Source organism: Aplidium turbinatum, chromosome 11, assembly GCF_918807975.1.
Source record: "Aplidium turbinatum chromosome 11, kaAplTurb1.1, whole genome shotgun sequence".
NCBI lineage: Eukaryota > Metazoa > Chordata > Ascidiacea > Aplousobranchia > Polyclinidae > Aplidium > Aplidium turbinatum.
Window position 1 is genome coordinate 19567563 of NC_137482.1, and position 12776 is coordinate 19580338.

The 12776-nt window shown below is 35.2% G+C and overlaps 1 protein-coding gene across 1 annotated transcript; it reads right to left on the minus strand.

The window, feature by feature from the left end:
• Positions 1 to 3676: 3676 nt before the first annotated feature.
• On the minus strand, positions 3677 to 12282 carry LOC145779359 (tryptophan 5-hydroxylase 1-like). Its single transcript, XM_082590922.1, has 12 exons — positions 12146 to 12282; positions 11564 to 11650; positions 11137 to 11287; positions 10243 to 10364; positions 9726 to 9793; positions 9265 to 9315; positions 8726 to 8843; positions 8354 to 8484; positions 7515 to 7674; positions 6993 to 7088; positions 6345 to 6478; positions 3677 to 4676 (listed from the first exon to the last, which is right to left on the minus strand). Exons 1-12 carry the CDS (start codon positions 12233 to 12235, stop codon positions 4511 to 4513), a joined length of 1374 nt encoding a protein of 457 aa, XP_082447048.1. The 5' UTR covers positions 12236 to 12282; the 3' UTR covers positions 3677 to 4510.
• Positions 12283 to 12776: the final 494 nt, after the last annotated feature.

Here is a 12776-nt window from a genome sequence, read left to right on the forward strand (position 1 = left end):
AAAAAATGTCATATTGTAATTTCTACAGGTCATTTTTAGCGATTACATTGATTGGTTGATTTGATCTTTATTCTCGGCCTGGAAAAGCTTCTTCGAGAGCTTAATCGAAGCACTGTTGCATACTTGTAGAACAGCAGGGCTTCCCAATTTTTTTGCTCAAGGCAGCTTTTAATCTCTTAAAAATTTTCGTGACCCCTCAACATTAAAATGATGAACAGTGCAAAGTATACATTTGTGATATTTATTGAGAGGCTTAATTTGAATGAAAACTAAAAACAAGCTATCGGGAATCGAAGCCTACGTAGGCTAATTCTTTACACGTAGGCTACACTACGGTACTGGTTTGATTTTTGAATCTTTACTGGAAACAAAACAAAAAAGCAAACACATTTATTCAGTGTGATGGGTACGACTGCTTTCTGCCACAAAGCAAGCCCAGCCGTATCTCAATGTTTATTAATGCTGGTCTCAGTTTCAATGTTACATGGACTGGAACGATATTTTGTTTTGATTGCTGTCAACGCTGACTCGCACGGTGGATACTAACGGAAGGAGTTCGTTCACTGCTGAGTGAAATGAATATTTCACTCTAACGTTAAGTCAAAAAGTGTGAAGTTTATTTCCAGAAAATTCGAACCGCAACTTAGTCAGAACATAGATCAGCGAGTTTTTCCTGAGATTTAAGAAAGGGTTGCTCGGTAGGTTGCTTTGTTTTTATATTGCAAATGGGCTTTGGATCCAAGCTAATTGAGTATTGTCCAATTCTTGACAATTTGGCAATCTTGACAATCTTGACAAATGGTCGATAACCAGAAGCTTAATGACCAGACCCCATAAACATTGGCTCGTAAAAACGCGAGAAATATACGTGTATTACACGAGTTTCCTCAGAATTTTACGTGTTTTTCACGACCAATGTTTATGGGGGAGCTGTAGAGTTGGAGTCGGAGGGATTTTGATGTGTCCGGAATCGCTAAAAAAAAACGTAAACTCCAACTTGTTGTAAAACGATAAACAATAAAATTTTTGTTTGCAATAGCCTAAATTTGTTCCAAATAACTTATTTTTGCAAATAAGAAGTTAGTAGTAGTGCCTACCGACATGAACAAATCAATTTTTATCGCATTACCTAAAAAACCGGGAGCAAAGGAATGTGAAAATCACCGCACAATCAGCTTGACATCACATATTACAAAAATTTAACTACGCATTGTCATGAACCGGATCAAGAACAAAATCAACGATGAAATTGCTGAAGAACAGTACGGATTCATGCCAGACCGCGGCACAAGAAATGCTGTATTTGTATTAAAAAATATCGCTCAAAGATCAATTGAAATGAAGAAAGATCTGTACATCGCATTCATTGATTATAAGAAAGCTTTCGACCGAGTAAAACATACCAAATTACTGGAGATGCTAGATAACATTGGAATTGATGACAAGGATCTACGTATTATTCAAAACCTTTACTTTGATCAAATTGCAGCAATAAAGATAAATCACAATATCAGCGATTGGATATCCATCAAGAGAGGAGTTAGACAGGGATGCGTGCTCTCTCCAAGCCTTTTTTCATTATACAGTGAGATCATTCTCCGATGTCTTGATGATGAAGCTGGCGTAAATGTTGGGGGAAGTAACTTTAATAACCTGAGGTATGCTGATGACACTGTCTTGGTGGCTGATTCGGAAGCAAAACTACAAAATTTGTTGAACAAAGTAAATGAAAGAAGTAAAGAATTTGGAATGGAAATGAATGAAAAGAAAACGGAAACGATGGTAATCACAAAGAAAAAAGAAAATGAAATTCCAATTTGTCAAATTAAAATGAACGGAACAACTATAAAACAAGTAAAAAGCTTTCGATATCTTGGAACAACAATAAACTGGGACGCCAAAGATGATAAAGAGTTCAATATACGTATTGCTCAAGCAAAAGCCTCTTTCCAGCAAATGAAAACAATATTATGCAACAAGAACATATCTTTCGCAACCAGATTCAGAGTATTGAAGTGCTACATTTATCCAATTTTTAAATATAATTCAGAAACCTGGACAATTACCAAATCAATTAATAAAAGAATAAATGGGTTTGAAATGTGGGCATTCCGAAAAATGCAGAGGATTTCCTGGACTGACAGAAAAAGCAACTAAACTGTTTTAAATCAAGTCAAACAAACAAACAATCTTCTAAAAAATATCAAAGAAAAACAACTTCAATTTTTAGGACACGTACTGCGAAAAGGAAAGTTAGAACATCTCTCTCTCACAGGCAAAATTGAAGGGAAGCGTGCCCAAGGCAGACAAAGATTAACATACTTAAACCAACAAACCGACAAAACTAACACCAACATACACCTAATACACAAAGCAAACAACAGAGAATCCTGGAAACTTTTCATACACGAGGCAGTCAATGCTTGGAATCAAGTGCGACAATAAAAGAAGAAGTAGGCTAACCCAGCTTTCTCGTTCCAGCATAATGCAACCCATACATGCTGCATTGCATCAAAATAATTTATAATTGTGTAGGTATATGAGCATCATCGGTTGTTTATTGCTATTGAAAAGACCGACAGGAAAACTAAAATTTGGTTGAAAACCCAAAAGTTAAAAACCCCAAAACAAAATTAAGGGAAAAAAATCAAGATTGAAGTAGGAAAAATGATAAGAAATTTTTAAAATTAGAATGCCTAAATTCTGTTATAATTTAAATGTGAGTTTAAGTGGTGGTTTGTAACCTACGTTGCTGAAGAAAGGATACAAAGAAGGAAAGGGCAATCCCAGAAAGTTAGAGCTAAGCAGAACACCTGAACGAAGCATGAACAATTGAACATCGCCTTTGTGAAAAGCAATTTGGTCAGCATAAACCATTTGCCCGGCTACGTTACATGTAAGCACTGCAAGTTTCAACTACGGTTAAATGTAGCTACTCTTTCAAAATTTGTCTAACTGTCTTAGCGTATCTGTCCCACACATTTGAGGTAATGGGAAACTGTTATTGTGCTTTGCTTACTTTTTCAATAAGGCTATCAAATGATCTTTTATGTAGTAGCTAGGCTACGTTGTTTTAAGTTGTAAATCATATGAAAGGTACGTATGTAAACGACCAGCGAACATCATTATCATCATATTGCAATTATCTATTTATTCATTGTTAGTATTTCTTATATGAAATATTCTAGCAACCTAATCGTTTTTTGACAAAGTTGGACTCTAATTAAGCTAAAAAAAATTTTTGATAGGTATATTGTTGAACCTACAAATATTAGCCTTATGGAAAAAAAAATTTTCAAAATTTTTAGAGCCAATTGTAGGCCTATATGCAATACATACAGCACCAATACGTATAAGCAGCGCTACCAAATCTAAAATCATGACAGGCAACGATAATAAAGGTGTTCACATTGTCTCTCATAGGCTAGATAGTTTCATTCTGCCCCAGTACATTCGTCGTGTTTTATTACTTTACTTCGATGAGTTCATTTCATCTGTTTCGGATTTTTTACCACACATAACTTGTGGTTGTACCGATTAGTTCTTTTGATCACAATTCTTCGCTTTGTCCATCGTTTCCTACAGGAAGCCACTAAACATCTCAGTGCAAGTGACACAAAATAATTTTGTAATCAAGTGGTCACACATAGACACATTATTTGGTTTTAAGTTTTTATTTGCAGTCGCACACAACTAAATAAACAACGGTGCAAAAAAAAATCCACATCTTTTGGTGTAGCTATCACAAAACGTCGCTGCATTTCTGTGGCTTCTGAGTCAGCAAGCGTTACTTTTAAGTTCGATGTAAAAACGATAAATTTTGTCCACTGGGTTTAAAACTTCGCAACAAAAGAAATCTTTACGGTATCAGAAACACATTATCAAGGCAAAGTCAGACGCGGTCCACAGATTCCGTTTGAAAAAATCCTAAAGTTTTAAACGTTGTTTCATGTAAGCCTACTGATGATACGGTAAATTTTAAAAACTTGAAGACTCTTTTCATAAACCTAACTGTGGGAGTGCTGAGAAAAATATGTTTCGAAAAAAGTTCCTTTTCCTTGAGTTTGTTTGGGATTAAATTTCGTTTATATCAACCGCATAGAATTTATCAATACTCCCACTGACAGTAGTCTTATGATGGCATATATGAGTACGTTTTTAGTCTTTTTATCCTTCACAAGTTAGATAAAGCAAACGAAAGCAACATGCGTGTAATACCGTTGAAACATTGCGTTTATGTCTGCTATACACAACTAATGAAGCAATAAATGAAAAAACAAAAATAATAGTTCACTATTTTACAAAGTAAAATCTTCATAGATGCAGCCATCTTTTTATCTCAAAAAGCTTTGCGGAGGATAAAAATATGAATAGAAATCTGTACAAATGAAAAGCAATGCTATATGAAAAAGCAAATCTAAAAGCGAAGAAAATAACATATAAAAGAAGAAAAGAGATTTGTTATGGAGCTATCTGCCCAACAATATTGCGCGAAAACTTTTTTTTTACATCATTTTGTGAGGATTTGCTGCAAAGCATTGGATATTAAGTTCACATCACGTGATAGAGATCTCACTGTTGATTGGAGAGATGATAAGCTGTCTATGACGTGTATGGAGTTGGTCAATGGGTCATATCGGACTGAAAATGGCCGTTTGATGTTTTTCACGAAATTTCTGAAAATAAAATAGAAAAATTAGGAAAAACCACAAAACAACATAAAACAAACGTAATTTAGTACAAATTTAACAAGAAATGCCCCTCAAGATGCCCAACAAGAAAGAGTTCCACAATTATGAAGCAGTTATCCAAAACCTTGCAAGTTCAGTGAATCAATTATAAAACCATTCATTAAAAAAACTATTGGCAACACGAAAGTGACTTCATAAAAGTTCAACAAAAAAGTTTGAAATGATGATGTTTCTAAGCCTAAATAATGATTTTTTTTCATATTTCTGAATTACTTCTCACGGTCATCAGGTTTGCAACTGACTCACTTTAAAATACAAAAAGAGTTGACAAAATATTTTCTTAAAGGGATACTAAAGGAAAAACCTGACTTGGCGATTGTAAACGTTCTTTGTGTTTGACATGCTACCATAAAACGATTTTCAATAAAATTTTGACCAATTGCGGTCTGATCAGCATTCCGCGCGTGCTTTTGTCAGAGCTTTCAAAACGGGAATGGGCGTGAGCAGCGAAGCGTACGACTGTACAGTCTACGTCACTATAGACTAGTAATCAGCTGATCGAGCAATAGTTGTTACTGCGGGCGATTTAACTGTAGGCTATTTATGTATGTACATCAAAACATCAGATTTTAACATCAAAACATCAGACAATTTGCTCAAAACATCAAATCTGATGTTAAAACATCAGATGTATGCTGTGTCGTGCTTCACTGCACACGTGCTAGTACATTACAATGTGGTAGCGTAGCTTTAGTTATTGCTGTCGATAGTGACGTATTCTCGAGCAATGTTTCCACTTTTTGGTCATTTTGAAAAAATTAAAAATTGAAACATTGGACTTTGAGCCTTGCCAGTGCCATTGAAAACAAATTTTTTTTTGGCAATTTTTTTGAAATGTATTTTTGAATGTTCAGTTTACGCATTTTAATGCTTAATTTCCGTTTGAAAATTTTATTTAGTATGCCTTTAACATAGCCATCACATAGCCTGCCATTTCAAAAACAGAAATCCTGTTGTATCAGATAAGTTCTCTACAAAGGTCAAGACAGTTGCAATAAAGCAAATGAGGATACTTTTTTTTTTAAATCTTGCGCCTGAAATGGACACCAAGTCCAATCGAAAGTGTCAACTGCTCAAAACTTTTCAATTTTACTTTATTTTTTTTGCTTTTGCTCATTCATGCCTTATTTTTGAAAGACGCGTTCACTCGCAGGACAGGATCTATACAAAAACCACTCCGGATCTTCTAAGTTTATAAAATTCACATTGTCGATAAAAGTAATTTTCTCTGATGGGAAAATGATGCTACATCAGCATTACAGCCTCTAATTAAAATCTATTGTACCTACACATTTTATCAGTGGAAATATTGGACAAAGATGTTTTGATCTAAAAATGCAAGTGGTCCCATATTTAGTAACTGAGCTTCGGGAAATAAGAAAATAAGGTTTTCCTCATAGTAATCCTTTGGCACCATAATGAGAGGAGTTCCTTTCTCTCGGCCGCCTTTTCTTCAGCAATTACGTGTACTCAATCAATTACACCCTGGGTAGATGTGAGCGGTGTTTATCAACAACCAGCTTGCCGGGTGTCGAACCAGGTTTGCATTATTAGAAAGGTAACGTCTTATCCGCAATGTCAATGAACAATTACCTCATGTCTTTCTGGGCTTCTTCAAAACTCTCCGATACGAAGTAGACAGGTTGGAAAGTTGTCACATAAAATTCTTGTGTACTGGCTCGTACTGGATCAAACTTGATTACTTTTTCAGGTGTGGTCAAAGCGTGCTAAACAAGGATTTGGTTTAACTTAGTTTTTGAATTCCTATTTTTCTACATTTATGAAAAGAAAATTGTTAATTTCTTTCCAAAATAACTCCATCTCACAAACGGCAGTCAGTCAGTCATTGAGCAAAATCGGAACAATCTTTCCGGCTATCAGCACAAGTTTGAGGCTCTGAGCGCTCACTGCCGAAAAGCATAAAGTGTTTGCTTGCTGCGATATCATGGGAGTTGTTCCCAGCTAGAAATCCGTTGTTTCCACATTGATTTAACGACTGTAGACGTTAAATCAATGTAAAAAGAACTGGTTGGTTGGCTGAATAGTAGGTATATCGTAAGATGACTTGATTGCAGTTCATAAGATAATTGCAATTTCGACACAATAACATCATCATTGAAATTTATTCATTCGTAGAAAACATGTAGAAAGTATTGATCAGTATCTGTGAATTTAAATAGATGTAGCAGCGCTGTTTACAAAACACCTTTAGTAATTTTGAGTTTGTATAGATACATTTACCTTCAATTCACTGATTGAAGAGAGCAAACCGGCTCCATATGCTTTCAGTTGTCCTTTTTCTTTACACAAGCCAAACTCCACAGTGTACAAATAACACTGCAAACGTAACAAATTCGTTTTCATAAACTGCTGTTATTTAAGCGTTAAAACAGACTTAGAATTTTTTAAATGAAAGATGCTTTTCAATGCACTATGCTCTTTTGAAAAAGTAAATATCAAATATAAAAAAAATCTTACTTCGGCTAAATTTTAAAATTTTATGACATGTTCAATAAGTTGAACACAGTTTTAAAATACACTATTCACTCACTTCATTACCAAGTAAACATTTGAAGTGTTGAAAAGTATATCCAATGCCTTTTTTATCTTAATATTTGCTTGTTTTTATATATTGCCATCAAGTGGCACTGACAAATTTATTGAGCCTGTCATGGCTTCCTCAATGAGCCACCAGGAAAATCTTTGTTGATGATTCAATGACAGTAACTAATGTTCTTTTTGTGTGTTTGCGACTGAACTTACAGCAGCAAGCTTGGAGATGTCATCATCAGACGCTCCTAAAGAAGCTAACCCGATTTCTTGACTGTACTGAGCAAATTCCAAATCGGCAAGCAAAGGCACGTGACCAAGAAGTTCATGACAGACATCCGGTTCAGGGGTGTACAATGGATCACTACTGTGTCTAAAAGAGTTAAAAGAAAAGTTACCTGATTTCAATTGATTTCCGTTATTATTTTTATTGCAGTTTCTCTGTTGTACAGTAGATAACCTACTGCAGCAAATGATTACATTAGCTTCAAATAAAAAAGTTTGTTCAGAAAATTGTTAGGCCATCACAAAATCAGATTTTACTTAAATATAGTAATTTCATTAAAGTTAATTTATTACTTGAAAAACAAAATTACTGAAGAAAATGCCCTGTCAAGAAATTACAAGTGAGAATTTTTTATTTTTAATTCGTTTATTGGAAACTTGCCAAACTTTATTTAGTTTTGAACCATAGACAAGCAAAACAAAGTAACCTTAGCAACTTTAACATAATAATGTATTACATACAAAACAAAATGTATTAGCTCAAACGTTTTCGTCACGTACGTGTGTCCTCTTCAGGAATTAAATCTATAATATGCAGATTTAATTCCTGATGAGGACACACGCAGACAAACTTGTCGAAAACGTTTGAGTCATTATGTTATATATTTTGTTTTTCATGTAATACATAATGTTAAACCCGCTAAGGTTAGTTTATTTTGCTTGTCCATGGTTCAAAAATGCAAACACTCTACCAAAGTTTTATTTAGTTTTAACTTGAAAAAAAATCTTGCTTTATAATAAACATATTTCAAAAATTGGTTTCTTACCTTATGTATTGAGTGCAGTTGAAAACTCGGAAGGCTAGGCCAGCAAGAAAATCTCTCGGACTTAAAAATCCAGCCACAGGCCGAATCCTAAATCCTGTTTTTTCTTGCAAAAACTGTGAGACGGTTTCCAACTAAACAAGTATTTTGGATTTTGCTGATTGACTCGTGTAAAAACGTTATCAAAACTTTTCTGTCACAAATTCTTCTAGTATTTAATGAAAGGCACGTTTTCAACAATGACTTAGTAAAGAAAACAAAGACCATTTCAGTATTCAACATATTTTGCAATAGTCTACAGCAGCTTGTGAAAAAAATTATTTACGCCAGCAAAATGAGAAAAAGTGTTTTTGTTGTATTTAAGCACCAACTCACCTGAGGAACAGTATCTTCAGAATAATTGCAATACAACGAAAGTAACGGTAGATTTTGCAAAAATTGTTTGCAAGCGTATGTTGGATACAGCTCAGTTAGTCGGTTGTAAACTTCACCCCTGTGAATTTGCAAAAACACAGATTCGATATTTGAAACTGACATGTAGCAGATTAGTTCAGTTCAGTTGTTTTTATTTCTGACCATCTTATCAAAAACAATACACGTCAACATAGCAAAGGTCGAGAAAAAGGTAGAAGCGACAAAACGCGAACGTTAAAACATGCCAAAATTAAAAAGTATTCTTCCCTAGTTCTTACGATTTTGAAGTGAAAACTAAGGTGTCCAACGGGATGTTGGGATTCGATGTTGAAATTCAAGCTGTAAATATGACTTAATGTGCAGCAAATTGGATACAGCAAGGATGCAACTTTCAATTTTAAGGATGCAGCAAGCAAGTTAACTGTTGATCACAAACCAACAACGAGATAAAATGTGAACCTTCAATTCTTGAATGCATGGATTGGTTTGTGATGACTTACCATGTCTTTATTTCTTCTTTTGTATAATCCACGTGTGGAATAGGATCGCCACTACAACACAAAAAGAATTTCAAATCAAATGAAAACAGGAAGACGAATTATTTGGCAATATAAGAAGAATTGTTTGCACGGAATTGTTAAATAAAACAATCGATTTAGGATTTTAGTTCATCCTGAAAAAGCAAATTCAAGTCTTTTAGTTTTATGACAAGAGTTCTAAATAGCCTAATGGTAAATCTGCTCTTTTCACAAATGCTACTATTGTTTTGGACTTTTTATTTTTCAGTTTTGTTTTATATTAGTTTTATTTTATCCTAAAGGCTACTGGGCTACCGTACTTTCGTTCAATGCTTGGAAGAGTTAAATCAGAAAAAAAATCTGAAAAGCGCTTAGAAGTTAGGCTGAAAGCCTACATGGAGAAATTTAGGTATTGAGAAACTTTTCATTAAAATTCCGCTTACTGCTTATAATTGAGAGCAATATTCGTGAAAAACTTTCTTCTCTTGCGATAGGCTTCATCTTTGAAACCCTGAAAGCAACACAGTTTAATAAAAAGCATGTTTTAATTAGCCTACTGGCATATTTTAGGATAATCATAACCGATTAACCGTACAGGACATCTTCGGCCAAAGTCGCAAGTTCACGCTTTGGCAGATGAATTATATCGATCAGGTAAAATCTTTCAAAATAGCTTACGGATGGTTTGGTGATACGAAATCCGGTACCTTTTGATAACACAGCAATGCAAAAGCACAACATTGCTGAATTTAATCAATAAATCTTCCTATATCCTGTGCCTTTCATAAACGACGCAAGAAGCATTGGGGAACACAAGATGTCTACAAACGTTAAGTCGACGTATAAAAAATGGTCTTGTCACCCCAGATGCCAAATAAACCGTGTTTTACTTTAATTCAACGGCTGCAGACGATGAATATAAAAAAAACGGTTGATTTTCTGTCTTGGTAGGTTTCATACCGGATGATCAGCATCCAGCTCGCTTCCGTACATCAACACATTCTTAGCGCAAATATCAAGATCGGCGATCGTATGCGGAAACCACATTGTCCGCGCACTCAATATCCTTGCTCGGGGAATATCTACAAAGAATCAAATTAAACATCCGTTCTTGACCACACCGTTGCTTCACATCTGCTTTGTTTGCTGTCATCGTGTAGAAAATGCAACAAGTGAAGAAGCCATTTGTTCATCACAAATACAATAAAAAAAAAAATTATGTTTCATAAACATTTATGAACTGTCAGAGTTTATTTTTGATTCAATTTCTACCTACACACTTTGTGCAAAGATACAGCTATTGTAAAAAAAACTAGAAATCTATAAGAAAAAAATGTTGCTGCTATATAGGCCTACTATGAAAGCAATCCATGAATACGAGATTAGACAAGAAAAAGGGCTTCAATGGATTAATTGCTTGATGATCTAATTAATTTGAGTGCAATATTTTTGATTAAGTATGAAAAGTTAAATGGATGGTTTAATTACAACTGTACAGCTGCTTACTGCATAGGCCTACACACAGGCCCGGATTTAGGGGGGGGGGGCAGAAGGTGCAGGTGCCCCGGGCCCCCCGACTTTTGAAGGGCCTCCGTACGTGGAAAAAATGTGATTTTGTGTTATTTTTTCTTTCTTTCAGCCTTTGAAGTTTCTGAAAAATGCTGTGCAGTACTGGATTAATGCTACTGTAGACGTAGAGGTGGGCTTTCGCGCCTACAGCGCGAAAATTATTTTTGCACGGGGGCCCCCCGATTTAAAAGTGCCCCGGCCCCCCATCAGCTAAATCCGGCCCTTCCTACAGACAGTTACAAGAATCAAAGCTACTTGAAAAGGAATAAACAAAGTTTTAGCTACCAGATGTTAAGCTAAAGTTTTCTACATCTGGATGTTGGCTGAACTTTTCCGAAATCTGTGACAACATGTCGTCAGAATAGCACTCGAAATGGAGGAGAAAATTTGACTCGCCATCGAGTTGTTGAACATCAATGACCTTTGCTTTGTCGTTCTGATGAAAACAAGATAAATTGAAGTAAATTAATTGATCACAATTGAAATTAAGTATTCTTCGTCAGGTTGTCTGAAAAATTAGTCAACGAATTTGACCTTGGCTAGCTGGCAATCCTATCCTCTTTGATGCTAGATTGCTTGCAGGCCGGCCAAGGTCGATCGTTTTTCTGTCATATGTTAAGAAAATTAAAAATGGAAAAACTATTGCATTTTTATCTTTGACAAGAGAGATAATAAAAAATGTGCTTCGATTAGATTGGATGTTTACCATTACCTTGAAGATAGAGAACAGGAGAGCTGGCAAGGATAACTGTTTGTTCTTTAAAGTAAACGTTGCTGATGTTGATTCAAACGACATTTTCTGGAATGCAAGAACAACTTTTATATATTTATGAACGTTAAAAAGAATCAAATTGGTGCTTTTCCACAAACGTGTGGTTGAAAATAGCTTACGTTTGAGTAGGCTACAATGAGCATCTTTAGACGACTTATTCGTTGACAAAAAGTACTCAGCTCTTTCGGAATACCTATACTTTTTTCACAGATGTATGTTAGAATACGTATTCTACTATTCACATGCATCTTTTTGAGCAAAGATGATTTTTGAACAACCACTTTAGCAAGCCTCCAGGTACCTATACAGTATACACTGCAAGTAATTTTTTTTACAAATATCTGGATATGCAAAGAGGTTGTTAAGACCGCGCAAAAATCCCATAGAATCGTCAATGCCATCACAGGACGAGAAGGCTAACACGAGGTGAGTAGCCTAAAGAAAATAATCTCACATCAGTTTGATAACCCCTTACCACACGACGGAAAGTACTAATAGACTGGGATTTTCAATGAGACCTACCTTCTCAATTGAGTGTTTCTTGCTGCTTTCAGAGAACACATCATCCAGAGAAGTGACATGAGTGAATTTTTTCCGTGAGTTTTCGATCATTTTGATACCAAAAGAACTGTTTCTAAGGCTCCTGTTAACTGACTGAATCTTTCTCAAACTATGCCATGTTGAAACGACCTTCAGCATTTAACTGATTTGAAAAACCTTAAACAAACGCGGGCAGCTGGACATTAGAGCTAATTTTGAAATCGATCAGATCCCAATTTTAAAAACTTATCGCCTTTTACGTGTGCCGCCGCATCGATCCAGGTAGCCTGCATATCGCTCGTTTTACGTTGCTTAAACACTAATAGATATTGAAACGGCATAAAAACGGAAACTTTTGTTTGCAGAGATGAAAAGGTGACACATCTTATTTTTTGCCTGATCAACGTAAAACTAAAATGCTCCTCTGATATCTGCTGCGAACTTCATAAAAAGACTGTGACGTAAATAAAACGAGAGAAAATCCCTCACGAGTATTTATGATTGCACTGAAGAATCTTATTTTTGAAATGCCGTACGCAACATAGCACTATTTATAACTACGGCTACGTTCAACAGAACAACTATCAGGACAAAATACGTATTTGACCTATGA